Source organism: Salmo salar, chromosome 21, assembly GCF_965601325.2.
Source record: "Salmo salar chromosome 21, fSalSal1, whole genome shotgun sequence".
Classification (NCBI taxonomy): Eukaryota; Metazoa; Chordata; class Actinopteri; order Salmoniformes; family Salmonidae; genus Salmo; species Salmo salar.
The window spans coordinates 11,851,448-11,877,769 of record NC_138311.1 but is presented as its reverse complement, the minus strand read 5'-3'; the positions used below and the strand labels follow the sequence as shown (position 1 = coordinate 11,877,769).

The window sequence follows — 26,322 nt, the reverse complement described above, 5'->3', positions numbered from 1 at the left end:
TCAATGTCCACCTCTTGAAAATCAGACTCTGAGGCCTCATCTTCCCTGTCACTTTCCAACCTTGTTGAGGATGGCTCGTTGTCAGGCTCAAAAAGAAAAAAAATGGCTCAGATGAACACCAATTTTTCAACCCTTGTATTGGTCGGCCTGTTGCGTGCATGGTGTGTGTGTGTGTTCCCAAACAAGGACCAGTTGCGCTCTGAGGCGGCTGATGTTGGTGGGACTTGGAGGATGATGGAGACAACAGGGGAAAGAGCCTCAGATCCACAAAGTCCCTTCCACCAGGTGGCTGATGAGATATTTTGGCACGACTGCCATATTGCATCTCCATCCCAAAGCCCTTGCTTGGAAGTGTACTTCGCCAGACTGCCAAGAACCTTGCCCTCATCCAGGCCAAGGTGGCGAGACACGGTAGTGATGACACCATAGGCCTTTTTTATCTCTGCACCAGACAGGATGCTCTTGCCAGCATACTTGGGGTCCAACAAGTACGCTACAGTGTGTATGGGCTTCAGGCAGAAGTCTTCACGCTTTTTGATGTATTTCAGAACTGCAGTTTCCTCTGCTTGGAGCAACAGTGAAGTGAGCAGGGCAGTACGGATTTCTTCTCCTACATCTGCAAGCAGAGTCTGAACATCAGACAGGATGGCATTGTCTCCCTCAATCCGTGCAATGGCTACTGCTATAGGTTTCAGGAGTTTCAGGCTGCTTACCACTCTCTCTCAAAATACATCATCCAGGAAGATTCTCTTGATGGGGCTGTCCATATTGGCAGACTGTGATATGGCCATTTCTTGGAGACTCCTTCCCCTCCAGGAGACTTTCAAACATGACAACACCACCCCAATGGGTGTTGCTGAGCAGCTTCAATGTGGTGCTCTTATTCTTCTCACTTTGCTTGGTAAGGTAGATTGCTGCTATAACTTTATGACCCTTCACATACCTAACCATTTCCTTGGCTCTCTTGTAGAGTGTATCCTGCCATGATGTCCTTGAGGAGCAGATTCAATGCATGAGCAGCACAGCCAATGGGTGTGATGTGAGGGTAAGACTCCTCCACTTTAGACCAAGCAGCCTTCATGTTCGCAGCATTGTCTGTCACCAGTGCAAATACCTTCTGTAGTCCAAGGTCACTGATGACTGCCTTTAGCTCATCTGCAATGTAGAGACCGGCGTGTCTGTTGTCCCTTGTGTCTGTGCTCTTGTAGAATACTGGTTGAGGGCTGGAGATGTTGTAGTTAATTATTCCTTGCCCACGAACATTCGACCACCCATCAGATATGATTGCAATAGAGACCGCTTTCTCTATGATTTGTTTGAACTTCACTTGAACTCCGCATACAGCAAATGAATAGATAAAGCATGTCTGGTTAGAGGGGTGTATGCTGGGCGAAGAACATTCAGACATCTCTTCCAATACACATTGCCTGTGAGCATCAGAGCTGAACCAGTTGCATACACAGCTTGAGCAAGACATTCATCAGCATTCTCTGACTACGTTCCTCCATTGAGTGAAAAAAAAAATCTGATTCCAGGAGGACCATGAGCTGTTGCTATTGATAAGGTGTCTGATCCATCATTTTCACCTCGAAAAGAAGCAGAGGGACTTTTGTCAGAGGTTGATTGGTGTGAGCAATGAGGGAACTTTATGCACTTGGCCAGATGATTCTCCATCTTTGTTGCATTCTTCAGATGATTTGGCACGGTATTTGCAAATGTACACAGCTTTTCCTTCTATATTAACAAATACAATTCCATATACAGATAAATAGTTAAGCAGTTAGATTAAACAACTCCTTTGTAAGATAAATGTTTTAAAATGAAACATGTATGGAAACAGGTGAATTAACACTCCTCAGTTAGCAAGCGCAAACCCACATGGTAGCAAAAACTAATTACCAGAAATTGTTAGCAAGTTAGAAATGATTTAAACACACTTTGCTGTAGGCTACCATTTACTAGTTAACCTCTTGCATCTAGACGTTCCGCTAGCGGAACCCCGTTCCGCCAGCGGAACCCCTAGCCAACAGCCAATGGCATCGCACGGTGCGAAATAAAAACCAAAAAAACCCAAAACCAACTAAAATACCACAATTCAATTTTCTCAAACAATCAACTATTTTAAACCATTTTAAAGATAAGACTCTTGTTAATCTAACCACATTGTCCGATTTCAAAAAGGCTTTACAGCGAAAGCAAAACATTAGATTATGTTAGAGAGAATACATAGACACAAATAATCACACAGCCATTTTCCAAGCAAGCATATATGTCACATAAACCCAAACCACAGCTAAATGCAGCACTAACCTTTGATGATCTTCATCAGATGACACTCCTAGGAAATTATGTTATACAATACATGCATGTTTTGTTCGATCAGGTTCATATTTATATCAAAAAACAGCTTTTTACATTAGCATGTGATGTTCAGAACTAGCATACCCACCGAAAACTTCCAGTGAATTTACTAAATTACTCATGATAAACGTTCACAAAATACATAAATTATTTTAAGAATTATAGATACAGAACTCCTTTATGCAATCGCTATGTCCGATTTTAAAATAGCTTTTCGGCGAAAGCACATTTTGCAATATTCTGAGTACATAGCTCGGCCATCACGGCTAGCTATTTTGACATCCGCCAACTTCGGGGTCACCTAAACTCAGAATTACTATTAGAAAAATTGGATTACCTTTGCTGTTCTTCGTCAGAATGCACTCCCAGGACTTCTACTTCAACAACAAATGTTGTTTTGGTTCCAAATAATCCATAGTTATATCCAAATACCCCTTTTGTGACAAAAAATGTCAAAATATCCCATTACCGTGCTTAGAAGCATGTCAAACGCTGTTTAAAATCAATTTTTATGCTATTTTTCTCGTAAAATAGTGATAATATTCCAACCGGGCAACGTTGTATTCATTCAAAGACTGAAAGAAAAAAATTGAGAAGTCTCGTGACCGCGCATCTCCAGTCTCACTGTCCCCAGGCTGACCACTTACAAACTCTGCTCCTATACTTTGCCCAGAGACAGCAGACACCCCATTCCACTTTCTGGCGGCTTTAGAGAGCCAATGGAAGCCTTAGAAAGTGTCACGTTACAGCACAGATGCTGTAATTTTGATAGAGATGTAACAGAAGGACAATAAATTGTCAGACAGGGCACTTCCTGCATGGAATCTTCTCAGGTTTTGGCCTGCCATATGAGTTCTGTTATACTCACAGACACCATTCAAACAGTTTTAGAAACTTTAGAGTGTTTTCTATCCAAATCTACTAATTATATGCATATTCTAGTTTCTGGGCAGGAGTAGTAACCAGATTAAATCGGGTACGTTTTTTATCCGGCCGTAAAAATACTGCCCCCTATCCCAAAGAAGTTAACAAGACATCATGTATGTCATATAAAATAGATTCACCCCACCCAGTATTGTAATCAAAACTTACCAGAAAGCATGTTGTCCTTGGCTCAGGCAGTGTAGTAGTGTGGGCTCAATAGCATCTCATTTGTGTGTAAGATCTTGAGAATCAGCTGTACATGTGATGGAAGAGTGCACTGCACATGTGATGGAAGAATGCACTGTTCATGCAGAGGGTTGCAATTCCATTGAATTGGGATAGTTTAACCAAAATATGTCACAAAACCTAGAATTGCCTTATGTGTATGTGGTTCACTGTTATAAGCTACATTTTTTGATGAATTTAAGCAAAATTCCCCAAATTCCCGGGCTTAACTTCCCATGGAAAATGTCAGAAATTTACCGGAAAGTTTCCGACCCTTTGCAACCCTAATACCACCCCTACCTTGTCACAACACAACTGTCTGGCTCAAACGCATTAAGAAGAAAATAAATTCCACAAACGTACTTTTAACAAGGCACACCTGTTAATTGAAATGCATTCCAGGTGACTACCTCATGAAGCTGGTTGAGAGAATGCCAAGAGTGTGCAAATCTGTCATCAAGGCAAAGGGTGGCTACTTTGAAGAATCTCAAATATTAAATATATTTTGATTTGGATAACACTTTTTTGGTTACTGCATGATTCCATATGTGTTATTTCATAGTTTTGATGTCTTCACTGTAATTTGACAATGTAGAAAATAGTAAAAATAAAGAAAAACCCTGGAATTAGTAGGTGGGTCCAAACCTTTGACTGGTACTATATATCTGCCTATCACATTTGACATTGTAATTTAGCAGACACTCTTATCCAGAGAGATTTACGGTTAAGTGCATTCACCTTAAGATAGCTAGGTGTGACAACCACATATCAGTCATAGTAAGTACATTTTTTCTTTAATAAAGTAGCTATCACGCCTACACTAACACCCACCCACCCACCACTTATGCTGCTGCCAGTCACTTTCTCCTAATCCCTGCCTACGTGTACAAATCTACCTCAAATACTCCAGTATCCCTGCACATTGTACATTTGGTGCTGGCACTGACGCTGTATATAGCTTCCTCTCTTATTTCTTATTGATCGTGTTTTTATACTATTTGATATCGTTGGGCAGGGCTTACACGTTCAGCATTTCACGGTACTTGTGCATGTGACAAATCAAACTTGTGTCGTCCATGCTGTACCCTGCCCCGGGTCCATCTGAAGCAGTGTTTCTTAACTCCAGTCGTGAGTACCCCCAACAGTAAACATATTTATTGTGGCCCAGGACAAGCACATCTGATTCAACTTGTCAACTCATCATCAAGCCCTCAATTAAATGAATCAGGTGTTTTTGTCCGGGGCTACAACATAAATGAGTGCTGTTGTGGGTACTCATGGAATGGAGATGGGAAACACTGATCTAAAGCTTAACATTGATGAATGTATCTTGACTTAGGTCCTTTTTACTACCGGACATAATGTGTGTGTGTAGTGTGTGTGTGTATCCTCCTAGGGATAATTGAAGTAGGGATGAAACCTGTCTCAAACAACTGGAACAACTGTTGAGTAAGCAACGAGAGAGCGTGAGGCCATTGGGTAGTATGGACGGCTATTGATCAGCCACAAGGCCAGTGGGTGTAGTATTACAGCATTACTCTGGGCCAGTCGTTCTACAGCACTAAGTGCTAAGCTAGCAGGCTCCAGCGCCTAACAACATGCGTCTTAATGGGCAGTGCGTGGGCCGAGAGTGTTCCTATTCTCTCTCAGGGACCAGACTCAATGGACTGGGAAGCTGTGAGACTCTTGATACAAGGGCCCACAAATCAATCAATCGTTCGATCAGTTTATTGGTAGGGTGATTTCATCGATAGGGAATATGAGTGATCAACTTTACTTAGTATGATGCATATATGTAAGGGATAAAGGTTTTGAAAGAAGTGAGAAGTGGGAGGAAGAGAGAGATGCTTCCATTATCATGCACTTCATGTAGTAGTCTGCTATTTTAAAAGGTAAATGTACTCAAAAACCACCAGTTCAGCAAGAGGTCAAGAAGACAAGTCCTTGAGCAATGATTGATGTGTCAGTCAATGTATGTGTGTGCGCACACGCGCATCGCCACTTACACAGCGTGTGTGTGTGTGTTGCGGTTCTCCAGAACTGAGGCAGCTGGCTCCCTGCTACCGCCCGCTTGCCCTGGCAGCACGACCGGGCACCGATGCCAACGCGGGGGACAGAGCAGGAGCCGTCAAGGCCATCTGTGAGGCTGGCACCAGGGCTCGAGTAGAGGGGGGGGGGGTGCCCCATCTGCAAACACATGTACAGCAGGCGGGTGGCCTTTCATTGTGAAAATGAACTGCCACAAATCACTCTGTGGACTCTCTGGTCCCTTAGTGGTTTAATCACTCTGCTAAAATTAGCTAAAAGTCGGTTACTCTGTTCGTTTGGAAATCTATAACTTTTGTTATCTGTTTGTTTTATAAGATACGCACATAGATGGTGCATACCAAAATAGACATATACACAAGCAAGCATGGGTTTATTACACAAGCAAACGCACACACACAGACACACACAACGCACACACACCGGCACTGCGGTCTAGTGAGCAGAATGGTCTCTGCTAACCCAGCGGTAGCTCTGCTGTAGCAGACGGCCCCCACGGAGGGGTCAAGGTGACCCGTGATGCCTGTCCTCTGGACTACTCTCCCCCTCTTCCTGTCCTCCTCTCCTGCTCACTCTTTTCCCCCTCCTCTCATCCGCAGTCCCTCTCTCCACAAGGCCAAATCCACAGCCAGTCATTACACAATGCACCTGTCTGTTTCACTCAACTACACTGCGCTATAGAGGCAATGCATTAAACATGGATCCCACCGCTGTCACCAAATGTCAAGTTTGGATCTAAATTGTATACAGCACAGACATTCTATATTTGTCTTGTTCCTTCAGTAATACAGTGCATTCGGAAAGTATTCCGACCCCTTGACGTTTTCCACATTTTGTTACGTCACAGCCTTATTCTAAAATGTATTAAATTATTATTTCCCCCCCTCATCAATCTACACACAATACCCCATAATGACAAAGATAAAACAGGTCTTTAGACATTTTTGCAAATGTATTAAAAATACATAACTCAAATAATACATTTACATAACTATTCAGACCCTTTACTCAGTACTTTGTTGAAGCACCTTTGGCAGCAATTACAACCTTGAGTCTTACATTTTACATTTTAGTCATTTAGCAGACGCTCTTATCCAGAGCGACTTACAGTAGTGAATGCACACATTTCATACATTTTTTTCCCGTACTGGTCCCCCGTGGGAATCAAACCCACAACCCTGGCGTTGCAAACACCATGCTCTACCAACTGAGCCACACAGATCTTCTTGGGTATGAAACTACAAGCTTGGCACACCTGTATTTGGGGAGCATCTCCCATTCTTCTCTGGAGATCTTCTCAAGCTCTGTCAGGATGGATGGGGAGCGTCACTGCACAGCTATTTTCAGGTCTCTCCAGAGATGTTCGATCAGGTTCAAGTCCGGGCTCTGGCTGGGCCACTCAAGGACATTCAGAGATTTGTCCTGAAGCCACTCCTGCGTTGTCTTGGCTGTGTGCTTAGGGTTGTTGTCTTGTTGGAAGGTGAACCTTCGCCCCAGTCTGAGGTCCTGAGCGCTCTGGAGAAGGTTTTCATCAAGGATCTCTCTGTACTTTGCTCCATTCACCTTTCCCTTCATCCTGACTAGTCTCCCAGTCCCTGTTGCTGAAAAACATTCCCACAGCATGATGCTGCCACCACCATGCTTCACCGTAGGGATGGTGCCAGGTTTCCTCCAGATGTGATGCTTGGCGTTCAGGCCAAAGAGTTCAATCTTGGTTTCATCAGACCAGAGAATCTTGTTTCTCATCGTCTAAGAGTATTGAGGTGCCTTTTGGCAAACTCCAAGCGGGCTGTTATGTGCCTTTTACTGAGGAGTGGCTTCCTTCTGGCCACTCTACCATAAAGGCCTGCTTTGTGGAAGGCTGCAGAGATGGTTGTCCTTATGGAAGGTTCTCCCATCTCCACAGAGAAACTCTGGAGCTCTGTCAGAGTGACCATTGGGTTCTTGGTCACCTCCCTGACCAATGCCCTTTCTTCCCCAGATTGCTCAGTTATGCCACGCAGCCAGCTCTAGGAAGAGTCCTGGTGGTTCCAAACTTCTTCCATTTAAGAATGATGGAGAGCACTGTGTTCTTTGGGACTTTCAACGCTGCAGAAATGTTTTGGTACCCTTCCCCAGATCTGTGCCTCAACACAATCCTGTCTCAGAGCTCTAAAGACAATTCCTTCAACCTCATAGCTATTGCTCTGACATGCACTGTTAACTGTGGAACCTTATATAGACAGGCCTTTCCAAATCATGTACAATCAATTGAATTTACCACAAGTGGACTCCAATCAAGTTGTAGAAACATCTCAATGATGATCAATGGAAACAGGATGCACCTGAGCTCAATTTAGAGTCTTATAGCAAAGGGTCTGAATACTTATGTAAATAAGGTATTTCTGTTTTATAATAGATTTGCAAAAATTTCTATTAACCTGTTTTGGCTTTGTCATTGATGAGGGAAAAAAAGTAATTTAATCAATTTTGGTATAAGGCTGTAACATAATAAAATGTGGAAAAAGTCAAGGGGTTTGAATACTTTCCGAATGCACTGTAAGCATCTACCAGGAAAGATAAAGCCTAGCACAAAGACATCTACTCAGGCAGTTGATGCATACAGCTTGTATTTGTAATCATGATATCTAATGGAAATGCTGGTTTATTTAAATATAGCCTAGTCATAACACGAAATACATTTTCCAACATAGAATGAGGCATGACTAAGGTTGGTCAATAACTAATAAAGTCAAAATGGGTACTTTAGTAATGAGTACAGGTTAACGTTCAGTGTTTGTTCCCCATAAAGGGGACATGAGACCAACACATGATTTGACTGGATGGATCAAAATCCCTTAAGACATAATGACTGGCATGACATGGCTGTTTAATCAGCCCCTGAATCGAACAATCTGACCACTGTATTTACAATAGAGGAACTAACACTTCCACATGTCCACCGAGCAATGAGGGAGGCTGATCTATTTTCCAACTTGTGACTAGGATGGTTGAGTGCTTTACATGACCTACACATCACACTGTAAAGACCTGAGCTATAGAGAGTGAGCTTGCGGTGTGAGTGAGTTATTGAGCGAGCGAGCAAATGAGGGAGGGAGTGAGTTAGTGAATGAGTGAGTGAGCGTGTGAATGAGGGAGTGAGTGACACAGTGCAAGAGAAAGACAGCAACAAACATCAAGAGATGTAGAATGAAATTCATGTGGCCATCGGCTGAGATGACTAAAATGACCGCCCCTACCCAGTGCAATACGACATAATACAGTGAGTGGAGGATACAGTCGGCTTTCTGTATGGGGGTATAGAGATGACATACTGCTGACATACTGCAAGCAGATGGCTCAACTAGTTCCCACTGCACCCCCCTCCCCCACCCCCACCCAGTGGGCACCCGTATAGGTGCCAGACAGGACAGACTGACCGGGGGGAGGGTCCTGCCTTCCAGTGTGTGTGTGTGTGTGTGTGTGTGTGTGTGTGTGTGTGTGTGTGTGTGTGTGTGTGTGTGTGTGTGTGTGTGGTGTGTGTGTGTGTGTGTGTGTGTGTGTGTGTGTGTGTGGTTTGCAAAACTTACTTTAGGTCAGTGTCTAGGGGGCATATTTATCTGCCTCTACTCTGGCCCAAAACCTAACCCAGGAAGCAGCTTTGAGAATAAAACACAAAATGGTAAACAGGAAGCTCATGGGCATCTTTTCCCGCCTATAAGACAGAGGGCGCAACCTAAATGGTGGCATATTCCCGATATAGTGCACTACTTATGACCAGAGCCCTATGGGTCAAAAGTAGTGCACTACAAAGGGAATAGGGTGCCATTTGGGATGGGCCCAGAGCCTTAGTGCCAGTTGATCAGCTTGCAGCATGCATTAATGATGTGGCAGCGTGTCTGTGCATGTGGTATGAAGAGGACGGGTACGCTCGCTGCAAATGGAAAGACTGAGAGGGAACGTGAGAGAGAGGGAGAAACAGAGAGAGAGTCAAATAAAAGATGTGAATAGAAAATGAATGACCAAGAGGGAGTTAGAGAAAGACAGTGTAGGACTGTGAGAGGGAGAGAAAGACAGAAAGAGCGAGAGCAGAGGGACTGTGAGAGGGAGATAGCGAGAGAGGGAAGGTGAGGGAGAGCGCGAATGAATTTGATCCGGCTCACACACAGCACTCTCCTGATTTTCATGCTCAAGTTTTGAAATGCTAATGAATCAGGGTTAATTTGCATAGTGTGCCGCTCTTCCTTTCGCTCTCTTCCGGTCTTTCTCTCTCTCTCTTTCCGTCACTCTTCCATTAACTCTCTCCAATCCTCTGCATCTCTCTTTCTCTTCTTCCCCCATCTCTCTCTCTCTCTCCCTCTTTCCCTCACCCTTCCATTAACTCTCTCCAATCCTCTGCATCTCTCTCTTCTTCCCCCATATCTCTCTCTCCCCCTCTCCATCTTCTCTCTCTCTCTCCAGCACTTAAACATTCATCTATAATTCAGCATGCTAAATAAAGGCTGCTCAGTGAAATGACTGAGACGAGCAAACAGGGTCTGTCACTTACAGTATCCCCCATCTCGTCTCCTCTCCTCCTCTCTCGTCTCCTATCCTCCTCTCTCGTCTCCTATCCTCCTCTTATCTCTCCGCTCACCACTCCTTCACTCCCTCTCCACTCCTCCTCCCCTTCACCTATGCCCTCGCTCAACAAAAGATTGGCCCAACAGGACCTTTCCCTATGAGATAGAGAGAGAGGGAGAGAAAGAGAAAGGTTGGTTAGAGAGAGCACGAGTGGGAGAGATTTAAAAAGAAAAAAGGTTATTAAAAGAGAGAGAGAATGAAAGAGAGAGCGTACTGTAGCCAACCCTGGTCTGACAGCCCACTCAATGTGTGAGTGCGTGGGCTGGTGCTAATTTGTGTAGAGAGGGAGAAAGCTGTTTTGGCTGAGGGAGAATGGGCTGAGATTAGTGGACTGTGGAACACCGGCTCCCCCCCCCCCCCACACACACACACACACACACACACACACACACACACACACACACACACACACCTAACGCATAGTAATTAAACAAGCTACACACACACACAAAACACACACACCATCAGGTGTGGGGTTCCACCTCCATTGCATCCCTCTCACCTCCCAGTTGAAGAAACGGCGAGCGTGTTACTCACACTCTATTAGTATTCACACATACAGTATCTGTCCCAACCAACCTACCCACCCATCCCTCTTCCTCCTGTTACACACATCTGTCCCAACCAACCTGCTCACCCATCCCTCTTCCTCCTGTTACACACATCTGTCCCAACCAACCTGCTCACCCATCCCTCTTCCTCCTGTTACACACATCTGTCCCAACCAACCTGCCCACCCATCCCTCTTCCTCCTGTTACACACATCTGTCCCAACCAACCTGCTCACCCATCCCTCTTCCTCCTGTTACACACATCTGTCCCAACCAACCTGCTCACCCATCCCTCTTCCTCCTGTTACACACATCTGTCCCAACCAACCTGCCCACCCATCCCTCTTCCTCCTGTTACACACATCTGTCCCAACCAACCTGCTCACCCATCCCTCTTCCTCCTGTTACACACATCTGTCCCAACCAACCTGCTCACCCATCCCTCTTCCTCCTGTTACACACATCTGTCCCAACCAACCTGCTCACCCATCCCTCTTCCTCCTGTTACACACATCTGTCCCAACCAACCTGCTCACCCATCCCTCTTCCTCCTGTTACACACATCTGTCCCAACCAACCTGCTCACCCATCCCTCTTCCTCCTGTTACACACATCTGTCCCAACCAACCTGCTCACCCATCCCTCTTCCTCCTGTTACACACATCTGTCCCAACCAACCTGCCCACCCATCCCTCGTCCTCCTGTTACACACATCTGTCCCAACCAACCTGCCCACCCATCCCTCTTCCTCCTGTTACACACATCTGTCCCAACCAACCTGCCCACCCATCCCTCTTCCTCCTGTTACACACATCTGTCCCAACCAACCTGCCCACCCATCCCTCTTCCTCCTGTTACACACATCTGTCCCAACCAACCTGCTCACCCATCCCTCTTCCTCCTGTTACACACATCTGTCCCAACCAACCTGCTCACCCATCCCTCTTCCTCCTGTTACACACATCTGTCCCAACCAACCTGCTCACCCATCCCTCTTCCTCCTGTTACACACATCTGTCCCAACCAACCTACTCACCCATCCCTCTTCCTCCTGTTACACACATCTGTCCCAACCAACCTGCTCACCCATCCCTCTTCCTCCTGTTACACACATCTGTCCCAACCAACCTACTCACCCATCCCTCTTCCTCCTGTTACACACATCTGTCCCAACCAACCTGCTCACCCATCCCTCTTCCTCCTGTTACACACATCTGTCCCAACCAACCTACTCACCCATCCCTCGTCCTCCTGTTACACACATCTGTCCCAACCAACCTGCTCACCCATCCCTCTTCCTCCTGTTACACACATCTGTCCCAACCAACCTGCTCACCCATCCCTCTTCCTCCTGTTACACACATCTGTCCCAACCAACCTCCACCCATCCCTCTTCCTCCTGTTACACACATCTGTCCCAACCAACCTGCTCACCCATCCCTCTTCCTCCTGTTACACACATCTGTCCCAACCAACCTGCTCACCCATCCCTCTTCCTCCTGTTACACACATCTGTCCCAACCAACCTGCTCCCCATCCCTCTTCCTCCTGTTACACACATCTGTCCCAACCAACCTGCTCACCCATCCCTCTTCCTCCTGTTACACACATCTGTCCCAACCAACCTGCTCACCCATCCCTCTTCCTCCTGTTACACACATCTGTCCCAACCAACCTACTCACCCATCCCTCTTCCTCCTGTTACACACATCTGTCCCAACCAACCTGCTCACCCATCCCTCTTCCTCCTGTTACACACATCTGTCCCAACCAACCTGCTCACCCATCCCTCTTCCTCCTGTTACACACATCTGTCCCAACCAACCTGCTCACCCATCCCTCTTCCTCCTGTTACACACATCTGTCCCAACCAACCTACTCACCCATCCCTCTTCCTCCTGTTACACACATCTGTCCCAACCAACCTGCTCACCCATCCCTCTTCCTCCTGTTACACACATCTGTCCCAACCAACCTACTCACCCATCCCTCTTCCTCCTGTTACACACATCTGTCCCAACCAACCTGCTCACCCATCCCTCGTCCTCCTGTTACACACATCTGTCCCAACCAACCTGCTCACCCATCCCTCTTCCTCCTGTTACACACATCTGTCCCAACCAACCTGCTCACCCATCCCTCTTCCTCCTGTTACACACATCTGTCCCAACCAACCTACCCACCCATCCCTCTTCCTCCTGTTACACACATCTGTCCCAACCAATCTACTCACCCATCCCTCGTCCTCCTGTTACACACATCTGTCCCAACCAACCTACCCACCCATCCCTCTTCCTCCTGTTACACACATCTGTCCCAACCAATCTACTCACCCATCCCTCTTCCTCCTGTTACACACATCTGTCCCAACCAACCTACCCACCCATCCCTCGTCCTCCTGTTACACACATCTGTCCCAACCAACCTACTCACCCATCCCTCTTCCTCCTGTTACACACATCTGTCCCAACCAACCTACTCACCCATCCCTCTTCCTCCTGTTACACATATCCCTCTCCACTCACTCCAGTACACTCTACCAACAGAAAGCTTACAAATACTTTGAGCATACGCTTGAGCCTGGAGTTCCAGATGGGCAAGTGTTGCACTTTTGGAGTTGACTAATAACCCACACACACAGTCGATACATTTGGCTTCGGCAGAGAGAAACCACCAACAATTAAAGTATGTATTTGGCGCCAGGTGCTGCTGACAAGCTGGAACGTTGTTGATGAGAACAGCGCTGTGGTTTTCACGCGGTGTGATGTGGGCGTCTAACACACATCCCAGTGCTCCACATCTCCATATTTCTATTCATTTTCCCTCCCTCACGTTGAGTGATAAACAGACGGAAGTGGAGGAGTTTTAATACGGCCTGGCTTTGACCTGGGCTGCATCTCAATCATCAGAAGAGGCTCCATCTCGTCATCGCCCCTCCCTCATCTGTACAGCCAAAAGAGGACTGGCCATCAATCAGAGCCTAGTTCCGCAATACGGTTTCTTCCTAAGTTCCTGCCTTCTAGGAAGTTTTTCCTAGCCCCTGTGCTCCTGTCTCTGCATTGCTTGCTCTTTCGGGTTTTAGGTTGGGTATCTGTTCAGCACTTTGAGACAACTGGCTTTATAAAATAAAATTGATTGAAATTATATACTGCTACCAACATAGAGGGTGGGTGAAAGCTATATTCTACTTATGTCCTATCAGTCTAACAGTGAGTAAAAATGACATTAAGATGTATCAGGCTTCCACCACTACGAATCTAATCTCGGTCACATTGTGACGTGTTATTGATGTGTTGATGGCGTGTCATTCCCGTGCTGGCGTAGTGTGGCGTTGGAATGGTGTTGTTTGGCTCATCCCATGTTCCTGTGAACCATGAGTGTGGAGCAAGGGCTTAGGTGACACAAAAACACACACACGTACATGTACACACACCATTAATAAAACAGAGATGTCCTGCTAAAATCAGAGAGCTTGCAGAGAGCACCTCACACACAAAGGTACGTGCGCAAACACACACAGACACATTGCACACAAAGAGACTCCAACACACTCATTCTGTCTCACCACACACACACACACACACACACACGCACGCACACACGCACACACGCACACACCACACACACACACACACACACACACACACACACACAGCACTTTGACTGAGAACTACAGCGAGTGGAGACGAGACATGCAGTCCGGTGACGAAAGAGAGAAAAGAAGAGAGGAGTTCAGATGAAGAGAGTGTTTCATTAAAACTTGTGTGCAGGTTAGAGAGGGGTTACCTGGGAACAGTAAATGGATGGTCATGCTGTTTTTGCTTATAGTTAGTGGCTTGTCCTAGAGGAGAACAACGGGATGCTACTGAGTACCCTCTTATACTGGCCTGACCTGCTGCACTCCTCGAGTGAGAGCTCACATGTGAACATTTACTATGGTTGTGGGTTCTTCGACAGCATTTGGAACAATTTGAGGGGACTTCATTAGTCTTTCCTTTGACGTTCTAGAAAGTGTTGTGGTGGCTAGATTAGATACGTCTAGGTATGTAATAAAATGCGTCACTGAAACCAGCCGGCTAGCCAGCCAACCAACCAGCCAGCCAACCAACCAGCTAGCAAGCCAGCTAGCCAACCAACCAACCAACCAGTCAGTCAGTCAGTCAGTCAGTCAGTCAGTCAGTCAGTCAGTCAGTCAGTCAGTCAGTCAGTCAGTCAGTCAGTCAGTCAGTCAGTCAGTCAGCCAACAAAACAGTCCTTCATCAACACCAACGAGCCAGCTAGCCACCCAACCAGCAACACACACAAACAGCCAACCAACCGGTCTGCCGGTCAGCAATACAAAATAAGTAAATAAAATCAACCTGGCAGTGTAACGCCACCAATCAACACGCGTTCAGACTAAGCAACATCGCAAAGTGTTTTAGAGACTGACAGACAGGGTCTGATCGAACATCTCTGGAGAGACCTGAAAATAGCTGTGCAGCAACGCTCCCCATCCAACCTGACAGCTTGAGAAGATCTGCAGAGAAGAATGGGAGATGCTCCCCAAATACAGGTGTGCCAAGCTTGTAGCGTCATACTCAAGAAGACTCTTGGCTGTAATCGCTGCCAAAGGTGCTTCAACAACATATTGAGTAAAGTCAAATCAAATCAAATGTATTTATATAGCCCTTCTTACATCAGCTGATATCTCAAAGTGCTGTACAGAAACCCAGCCTAAAACCCCAAACAGCAAGCAATGCAGGTGTAGAAGCACGGTGGCTAGGAAAAACTCCCTAGAAAGGCCAAAACCTAGGAAGAAACCTAGAGAGGAACCAGGCTATGAGGGGTGGCCAGTCCTCTTCTGGCTGTGCCGGGTGGAGATTATAACAGCACATGGCCAACATGTTCAAATGTTCATAAATGACCAGCATGGTCAAATAATAATAATCATAGTAGTTGTCGAGGGTGCAACAAGTCAGTAACACAAGAGTAAGTGTCAGTTGGCTTTTTCATAGCCGATCTTTGAGAGTATCTCTACCGCTCCTGCTGTCTCTAGAGAGTTGAAAACAGCAGGTCTGGGACAGGTAGCACGTCAGGTGAACAGGTCAGGGTTCCATAGCCGCAGGCAGAACAGTTGGAACTGGAGCAGCAGCACGGCCAGGTGAACTGGGGACAGCAAGGAGTCATCAAGCCAGGTAGTCCTGAGGCAAGGGTCTGAATACTTATGTAAATGTGATATTTCTGTTGTTTATTTTTAAGAAATTAGCAAAAATTCTAAAAGCCTGTTTTTGCTTTGTCATTATGGGGTATTGGGTGTAGATTGATGAGGGGAAAAACTATTTAAATCTATTTTAGAATAAGGCTGTAACCTAACGAAATGTGGAAAAAGTCAAGGGGTCTGAAAACGTTCCAAATGCACCGTATTTATTATGCCCATCCAAATGTTAGCTATTAAAATCAGATCCAACAATAATATCAACGGCCTAGAAATCCAGGACGTAAAAAGAAAGCTGTCATTGTACGCTGATGATCCATTTTTAAAAATCCACAATTTGGATCCCTCCACAGCCACAGAGGATCTAGATTATTTTTCTAACCTCTCTGGATTACAACAAAATTATGCTAAGTGTACTATGTTACGTATTGGATCACAAAAAAATACAACTTTTACATTACCGTGTAGTTTACCAATAAAATGGTCTGGCGGTGAAGTGGACATACTCAGTATTCATATCCCAAAAGAAAGAAATGATCTCACTACAATGCATTTTAATGAATAAGTTAGCAAAAATAGATAAGATCTTGCAACCATGGAAAGGAAAACACCTGTGTATTTCTGAAAAATATCACCCTGATTAACTCTTTAGTCATATCCCAGTTTACCTATTTGCGTATGGTTTTGACAACACCTAGCGACTTGTTTTTTGAAATTATATGAGCAAAAAATATTCAATTTTATTTGGAACGGCAAGCCAGACAAAATAAAACGGGCCTATTTATATAATGAATATTAATTCGTATGGCAGAAATGATTAAATATTAAAGCATTAGACCGGTCACTAAAGGCTTCAGTCACACAAAAGTTATACTTAAATCTGAACTAGTTCTCCAGCAGATTAGTAAGATTAATAATGACACTTTTTCCCTTTATTCAGATTACAACCTCTCACTTTCGGTTATTTGAAAAGGAAATAATCTCCAAAATATAGCTATTTTTAAAACAAGCTATAGAGAGTTGGTTGCAATTTCAGTTAAATCCACCAGAAAAGACAGAACAAACATTACAATAAATATTATGGTTAAATTCAAATATACTAATCAATCCCCCAAAAAACGATATTTTTGGAGAAAACAATGTATGAAAACGGCATAATCTTTGTAAATGATATCATAAATACGACTGGTGGAGTTATGTCACACATGCAGGTAACAAAAATATATGGAAATGTCTGCTCTACTCAAAATTACAATTAATTGCAGCATAGACGGCAAAAAATGGAAGAAGCAAGTTGAAGGGGGAGAAAGTAAGGAACTTGTCTGTCGGGCCTCCATTAAACACCATAATTGGTTAAAGAAAATTGTGATCAGTAAAAAGGTATACCAGTATCATTTAAGGACCCAAAAATGTGACAGCCGTGCCATATAGATTGCAAAATAGTTGGGAAGAGATTTTTGTCATACTGATTCCATGGCACATGGTTTATGAACTGACACGCAAAACGACGCCGGATTCAAAACGTAGAATTTTTCTATTTAAATTATAATACAAAATTATTGCAACCAATAGAATGTTATTTATATGGGGGATACAACCTTCCCGATTCTCTAGATTTTTCTGCAAAGAGACAGAAGCTTTATATTATTTATTTTGGTACTGTCCATATGTAACTTGTTTTTGGTCGCAGATCCAGGAATGGCTGAAGAATTGCAACATTTACCTGGAGTTAACCCTGCAGATAGCACTACTGGGTAATCTGAAAAGTCAAAGTCAATCGATCAATAATATAATAATAAATGTAAAATCTGTAGAAACTATGAGAATAGAAAGGTTCAGAACTTTTGTGAAGCATCACAGCACAATTGAAAAATATATGGCAAATAGAAATCAAATATGGATGGTTTTAAGAGATAGATAGGAGGAGCTGAAGGTTGGGACTAATATGTAAAACATACTGTGTCCGTAAAATATATACAGGTTAAGAACCTCTGTGAAAGAGCACAGTTTGAAAGATATGGCAAATAGAAATCAAACCGGATGGACATGGGAAATAGATGGGGAGGTTGAGGGTAGAGGAAGGACAGGACTAATAAAAAACAAAACAGAACTATTGTAAAATAGACTGTGTCCATAAAATGTATACAGTATGTATAAGCTGGAAGTAGAAGCCTAAGCGTTGTTGTTCACTAGTTTACTCCAATTAGGGGAGGGGTTGTAGGGTCAGAAAGTAATAAAGGAAAAAATATTTTTTTAAATGTATGTGTATGTATTTATTTGTATGTATGTATATATTTATATGTTATGTATATGTGTGCATGTATGTATGTGTACAGTACCACTCAAAAGTTTGGACACACCTACTCATTCAAGGGTTTTTCTTTATGTGTACTATTTTAGAAACTCAGCAAAACAAGAAACGTCCCTTTTTCAGGACCTGTCTTTCAAAGATAATTTGTAAAAATCCAAATAATGTCACAGAGCTTCATTCTAAAGGGTTTAAACACTGTTCCCCATGCTTGTTCAATGAACCATAAACAATTAATGAACATGCACCTGGTCGTTAAGACACTAACAGCTTACAGAAGGTAGGCACTTAAAGTCGCAGTTATGAAAACATAGGACACTAAAGAGGCCTTTCTACTGACTCTGAAAAACACCAAAAGAAAGATGCCCAGGGTTCCTGCTCATCTGTGTGAATGTGCCTGAGGCATGCTGCAAGGAGGCATGAGGACTGCAGATGTGGCCAGGGCAATAAATTGCAATGTCTGTACTGTGAGACGCCTAAGACAGAGCTACAGGGAGACAGGAAGGACAGCTGATCGTCCTCGCAGTAGCAGACCACGTGTAACAACAACTGCACAGGAACGGTACATCCGAACATCACAGCTGCGGGACAGGTACAGGATGGCAACAACAACTGCCCGAGTTACACCAGGAACGCAAAATCCCTCCATCAGCGCTCATACTGTCCGCAATAGGCTGGGAGAGGCTGGACTGAGGGTTTGTAGGCAGGTCCTCACCAGACATCACAGGCAACAACGTCGCCTATGGGCACAAACCCACCGTCGCTGGACCAAAAGTGCTCTTCACTGACGAGTCTCGGTTTTGTCTCACCAGGGGTAATAGTTGGATTCGCGTTTATCGTCGAAGGAATGAGCGTTACACCGAGGCCTGTACTCTGGAGCGGGATCGAGTTGGAGGTGGAGGGTCCGTCATGGTCTGGGGCAGTGTGTCACAGCATCATCGGACTGAGCTTGTTGTCATTGCAGGCAATCTCAACGCTGTGCGTCACAGGGATGACATCCTCCTCCCTCATGTGGTACCCGTCCTGCAGGCTCATCCTGACATGACCCTCTAGCATGACAATGCCACCAGCCATACTGCTCATTTTGTGCTTGATTTCCTGCAAGACAGGCATATCAGTGTTCTGCCATGGCCAGCGAAGAGCCCGGATCTCAATCCCATTGAGCACGTCTTTTTTTTTTTACCCCCCCCTTCGTTCAGGGACACATTATTCAATTTCTGTTAGTCACATGGCTGTGGAACTTGTCCAGTTTATGTCTCAGTTGTTGAATCTTGTTATGTTCATACAAATATTTACACATGTTAAGTTTGCTGAAAATAAACACAGTTGACAGTGAGAAGACGTTTCTTTTTTTGCTGAGTTTACATTGTAGAATGATAGTGAATACATCACAACTACGAACAAACACACACTGGACACTGGACTGGTGGCTTTGGGCTGTGGTCATATACTCACAATTGTTATTTTAAGGGGTAGATCAGCATTAACATTGCAGATAGATTATGGCTTAAATCAATGTAATTGCCTGCATCATTTATTATCTCTCATGTATATTTTTTTTAAATATATAAAATATAGATTTTTTTTAATATACACTGCTCAAAAAACTAAAGGGAACACTAAAATAACACATCCTAGATCTGAATTAATGAAATAATCTTATTAAATACTTTTTTCTTTACATAGTTGAATGTGCTGACAACAAAATCACACAAAAATAATAAATGGAAATCCAATTTATCAACCCATGGAGGTCTGGATTTGGAGTCACACTCAAAATTAAAGTGGAAAACCACACTACAGGCTGATCCAACTTTGATGTAATGTCCTTAAAACAAGTCAAAATGAGGCTCAGTAGTGTGTGTGGCCTCCACGTGCCTGTATGACCTCCCTACAACGCCTGGGCATGCTCCTGATGAGGTGGCAGATGGTCTCCTGAGGGATCTCCTCCCAGACCTGGACTAAAGAATCCGCCAACTCCTGGACAGTCTGTGGTACAACGTGGCGTTGGTGGAGGGAGCGAGACATGATGTCCCAGATGTGCTCAATTGGATTCAGGTCTGGGGAACGGGCGGGCCAGTCCATAGCATCAATGCCTTCCTCTTGCAGGAACTGCTGACACACTCCAGCCACATGAGGTCTAGCATTGTCTTGCATTAGGAGGAACCCAGGGCCAACCGCACCAGCATATGGTCTCACAAGGGGTCTGAGGAACTCATCTCGGTAGCTAATGGCAGTCAGGCTACCTCTGGCGAGCACATGGAGGGCTGTGCGGCCCCCCAAAGAAATGCCACCCCACACCATGACTGACCCACCGCCAAACCGGTCTTGCTGGAGGATGTTGCAGGCAGCAGAACGTTCTCCACGGCGTCTCCAGACTCTGTCACGTCTGTCACATGTGCTCAGTGTGAACCTGCTTTCATTTGGGAAGAGCACAGGGCGCCAGTGGCGAATTTGCCAATCTTGGTGTTCTCTAGCAAATGCCAAACATCCTGCACAGTGTTGGGCTGTAAGCACAACCCCCACCTGTGGACGTCGGGCCCTCATACCACCCTCATGGAGTCTGTTTCTGACCGTTTGAGCAGACACATGCACATTTGTGGCCTGCTGGAGGTCATTTTGCAGGGCTCTGGCAGTGCTCCTCCTACTCCTCCTTGCACAAAGGCGGAGGTAGCGGTCCTGCTGCTGGGTTGTTGCCCTCCTACGGCCTCCTCCACATCTCCTGATGTACTGGCCTGTCTCCTGGTAGTGCCTCCATGCTCTGGACACTACGCTGACAGACACAGCAAACCTTCTTGCCACAGCTCGCATTGATGTGCCATCCTGGATGAGCTGCACTACCTGAGCCACTTGTGTGGGTTGTAGACTCCGTCTCATGCTACCACTAGAGTGAAAGCACCGCCAGCATTCAAAAGTGACCAAAACATCAGCCAGGAAGCATAGGAACTGAGAAGTGGTCTGTGGTCCCCACCTGCAGAACCACTCCTTTATTGGGGGTGTCTAGCTAATTGCCTATAATTTCCACCTGTTGTCTATTCCATTTGCACAACAGCATGTGAAATTTATTGTCAATCAGTGTTGCTTCCTAAGTGGACAGTTTGATTTCACAGAAGTGTGATTGACTTGGGAGTTACATTGTGTTGTTTAAGTGTTCCCTTTATTTTTTTGAGCAGTATATTTTCCCTTATTGTCCCCTAACCCTTAAACCCCTAGCCTAATTGGAGTAAAATAATGGACATCAGGGTTCCGCTTCCAGCTTATACATAATATATATACAGTTGAAGTCGGAAGTTTACATAAACTTAGGTTGGAGTCATTAAAACTAGTTTTTCAACCACTCCACAAATTTCTTGTTAACAAACTATAGTTTTGGAAAGTCGGTTAGGACATCTACTTTGTGCATGACACAGAAGTTTACATACAGTAACTTGACTGTGCCTTTAAACAGCTTGGAAAATTCCAGAAAATTATGTCATGGCTTTAGAAGCTTCTGAAGCTTCAAGGCTTACCTTCAAACTCAGTGCCTCTTTGCTTGACATCATCGGAAAATCAAAAGAAATCAGCCAAGACCTCAGCAAACAAATTGTAGACCTCCACAAGTCTGGTTCATCCTTGGGAGCAATTTCCAAACGCCTGAATGTACCACGTTCATCTGTACAAACAATAGTACGCAAGTATAAACACCATGGTACCACGCAGCCATCATACCGCTCAGGAAGGACACGCCTTCTGTCTCCTAGAGATGAACGTACTTTAGTTACGAAAAGTGCAAATCAATCCCTGAACAACAGCAAAGGACCTTGTGAAGATGCTGGAGGAAACAGAAAGGTATCTATATCCACAGTTAAACAAGTCCTATATCGACATAACCTGAAAGGCCGCTCAGCAAGGAAGAAGCCACTGCTACAAAACCACCATAAAAAAGTCAGACTACCGTTTGCAACTGCACATGGGGACAAAGATCGTACTTTTTGGAGCAATTTCCTCTGGTCTGATAAAACAAAAATAGAACTGTTTGGCCATAATGACCATCGTTATGTTTGGAGGAAAAAGGGGGAGGCTTGCAAGCCGAAGAACACCATCCAAACCGTGAAGCACGGGGGTGGCAGCATCATGTTGTGGGTGTGCTTTGCTGCAGGAGGGACTGGTGCACTTCACAAAATAGATGGCATCATGAGGAAGTAAAATTATCTGGATATATTGATGCAACATCTCAAGACATCAGTCAGGAAGTTAAAGCTTGGTCGCAAATGGGTCTTCCAAATGGACAATGACCCCAAGCATACTTTCAAAGTTGTGGCAAAATGGCTTAAGGACAACAAAGTCAAGGTATTGGAGTGGCCATCACAAAGTGGCCTGACCTCAATCCTATAGAAAATGTGTGGGCATAACTAAAAAAGCGTGTGTGAGCAAGGAGGCCTACAAACCTGACTCAGTTACACCAGCTCTGTCAGGAGGAATGGACCAAAATTCACCCAACTTATTGTGGGAAGCTTGTGGAAAGCTACCCAAAACGTTTGACCCAAGTTAAACAATTTAAAGGCAATGCTACCAAATACTAATTGAGTGTATGTAAATTTCTGACCCACAGGGAAAGTGATGAAAGAAATAAAATATGAAATAAATCATTCTCTCTACTATTATTCTGACATTTCACATTCTAAAAATGAAGTGGTGATCCTAACTGACCTAAGACAGGGAATTTTTACAAGGATTAAATGTTAGGAATTGTGAAAAACTGAGTTTAAATGTAATTGGCTGAGGTGTATGTAAACTTCCGACTTCAAGTGTACATTTTACAGAAACAGTATTTACAGTACCAGTCAAAAGTTCGGACACCTACTCATTCAAGGGTTATTCTTTATTTTTACTATTATCTACACTGTAGAATAATAGTGAATACATCAAAACTTTGAAATAACACATATGGAATCATGTAGTAACCAAAAAAGTGTAATAACAAATCAAAATATATTTTAGATTTCAGATTCTTCAAAGTAGCCACCCTTTGCCTTGATGACAGCTATGCACACTCTTGGCATTCTCTGAATCAGCTTCACCTGGAATGCTTTTCCAACAGTCTAGAAGGAGTTCCCACATATGCTGAGCACTTGTTGGCTGCTTTTCCTTCACTCTGCGGTCCAACTCATCCCAAACCATCTCAATTGGGTTGAGGTTGGGTGATTGTGGATGCCAGGTCATCTGATGCAGCACTCGATCACTCTCCTTCTTGGTCAAATAGCCCTTACACAGCCTAGAGGTGTGTTGGGTTATTGTCCTGTTGAAAAACAAATGATAGTCCCACTAAGTTCAAACCAGATGGGATGGTGTATCGCTGCAGAATGCTGTGGTAGCCATACTGGTTAAATGTGCAATGAATTCTAAATAAATCACAGACAGTGTCACCAGCAAAGCACCATCACACCTCCTCTATGGTTCACGGTGGGAACCACACATGCGGAGATCATCCGTTCACCTACTCTGCGTCACAAAGACATGGGTTTGGAACCAAAACTCATCAGACCAAAGGACAGATTTATACCGGTCTAATGTCCATTTCTCATGTTTCTTGACCCAAGCAAGTCTCTTCTTCTTATTGGTGTCCTTTAGTAGTGGTTTCTTTAGAGCAATTCAACCATGAAGGCCTGATTCACGCAGTCTCCTCTGAACAGCTGATGTTGAGATGTGTCTGTTACATGAACTCTGTGAAGCATTTATTTGGGCTGCAATTTCTGTGGCTGGTAACTCTAATGAACTTATCTTCTGCAGCAGAGTTAACTCTGGGTCTTCCTTTCCTGTGGTGGTCCTCATGAGAGCCAGTTTCATCATAGCGCTTGATGGTTTTTGCGACTGCACTTGAAGAAACTTTCAAAGTTCTTGACATTTTTCAGATTGACTGACCTTCACGGCTTAAAGTAATGATGGACTGCTTATTTGAGCTGTTCTTGCCATAATATGGACTTGGTCTTTTACCAAATAGGGCTATCTTCTGTATACCAGCTCTACCTGAATGGCTTAAACACATTAAGAAGAAAATAAATTACACAAATGAACTTTTAACAAGGCACACCTGTTAAATTAAATGCATTCCAGGTGACTACCTCATGGAGCTTGTTGAGAGAATGCCAAGTGTGTGCAAAGCTGTCATCAAGGAAAAGGGTGGCTACTTGGAAGAATCGCAAATATAAAATATATTTGGATTTGTTTAACACTTTTTTTGGTTACTACATGTTCCATATGTTTTTTCATAGTTTTGATATCTATCAATGTAGAAAATAGTACAAATAAAGAAAAACCCTTGAATGAGTAGGTGTGTCCAAACTTTTGACTGGTACTGTATATACTGTTTCTGTAAAATGTATATATTATGTATAAGCTGGAGGTAGAAGCCTGTTGTTGTCCATTAGTTTACTCCAATTAGGTGAGGGATTTTAGGGTTAGGGGACAATAAGGGGAAATCTATAAAAAAAAAAAATGTTTTATATATTTACAAAAACATATATGGGGCATGGTAAATGATGCAGACAATTAAATTGATGTAAGCCACAATCTATATGCAATGTTAAAGCTGATCTACCCCCTAAAAATAACAATTGTGAGTATATGACCACAGCCCAAAGCCACCAGTCCAGTGTGTGTGAGTGTGTGTGCGTGCACAAGGGTGCGTGTGTGCGTGTATTCGCATGTGCATGTGTTGGTGTGAGTGTGTGCATTCATTCGTGTGCATGATGTGTGTGCGTATGGTGAACTAACATCTTTTCCCACTGAAATAGTCATTACCAAGTGTCATGCTCTGAGGGACGACTGTTGTGTCAGGTTGTTCCCAGCTGTTTGATACTTCACTGCACGTTCCCTGCTCCGTCTCGCAGCCACTCTCGCAAAATAAAATGACCCCTTAGCTAACATGCAGGTAATGATGATAGTATTTGACGGCGATAGTAATCCTAGCATGTAGCAACACAAGCAGTGTGTGTACGTTTACATGCACCTGTGTTCTACCATAGACTCTGTGTATGGGATTGTGGGGTTAGTATGGTTGCATGTGCGTGCAGACATGTTGCTTAGTGACGCATTCTTCCTCTGGTCTCTAGCCTTGAGCCAGACCTGCAGGGACACACATGGTAAGGCATGAGCCCACAGCAGAGCCAAACACACACCACACAGACACACAGAGGGAGAGAGAAAGAGGTTAAGAAAGAGCGGGAGAAAGAAAGAAGGAAAGAGAGCTAGAGATAAACATTGAGAGAGAGAGAGAAAGAAAGAGATAGAAAGGGGAGAAAGAGAGAGGGAAAGAGAGAGACAAAGAGAGAGGGAAAGAGAGAGAGAGAGAGAGAGAGAGAGAAGAAAGAGGGAAAGAGAGAGGGAAAGAGAGAGAGAGACAAGAAAGAGAGGAGAAAGAGATAGAAAGATGAGAAAGAGAGCGAGAAAGAAAACAAGAGAGCTTGAGAAAGAGTGAGAGAGAGAGAGTCATGGTGCTCCTACCAGATTGGATGTGGTTGAGGCCAGATGGCTTCAGAAGTTCCAAGGGCTGCTCTTTCCTGGGCAGTCCATCTGCAGGGGAGAGAAAGGAAGGAGAGTCCGTTTCAAATATGGTCCGCAGCATCGATAACAAAGGGGAATGTGTATAATCTACTGAGGCCCAGCTAAAAGACTACATATCCCAGAGAGAGAAAGAGAGAGAGAGCGATAGAAAGAGAAGGAGGGAGAGGGAGAAGCCAGGGATAGACGGCGGTAGAGAAAACCAGTTGAATGAGGAGAGGAAGAGCAGAGGAAGAGGAGGCTTCTGCCTAGCCTAGTGCTGCAACACAGTTGAAGCTGCATGTGCTCAGCGTTCTGTTATGACTTCAACGTGATTGGTTCAGTGTCTGCACAGAGAGAGAAAGGGGGAGGGAGCGAGGGAGGGAGAGGAGAGAGAAAGAGGCATGTAAAAATAAACTAATGTGAATCGAGTATGCAGGCACCTATGTATGCTTCTACTGTTTAAACAAACACATGCATTTCTCGCATGTTTGCACGTGCACACACACACACACACACACACACACACACACACGTAGGGTGCGTCTTGGTGAGGATGATAATTATAGTGGTAACATGAAAAGGCTTTG

At 44.3% G+C, this 26,322-nt stretch overlaps 1 protein-coding gene across 3 annotated transcripts in view; it reads right to left on the bottom strand.

Moving 5' to 3' along the window:
* The window catches only part of hdac4 (histone deacetylase 4), a 243,538-nt gene that overhangs the window by 126,696 nt on the left and 90,520 nt on the right, over positions 1-26,322 (bottom strand). The window contains exon 3 of one of the 3 annotated variants that reach the window (XM_014164296.3): positions 25,697-25,765. In XM_014164296.3, coding sequence (XP_014019771.2) covers positions 25,697-25,765 — 69 coding nt within the window. Of the gene's footprint in view, positions 1-25,696; positions 25,919-26,322 lie in introns of those variants that run through there. The other 2 variants (XM_014164295.3, XM_045704424.2) reach the window with 2 other exon arrangements.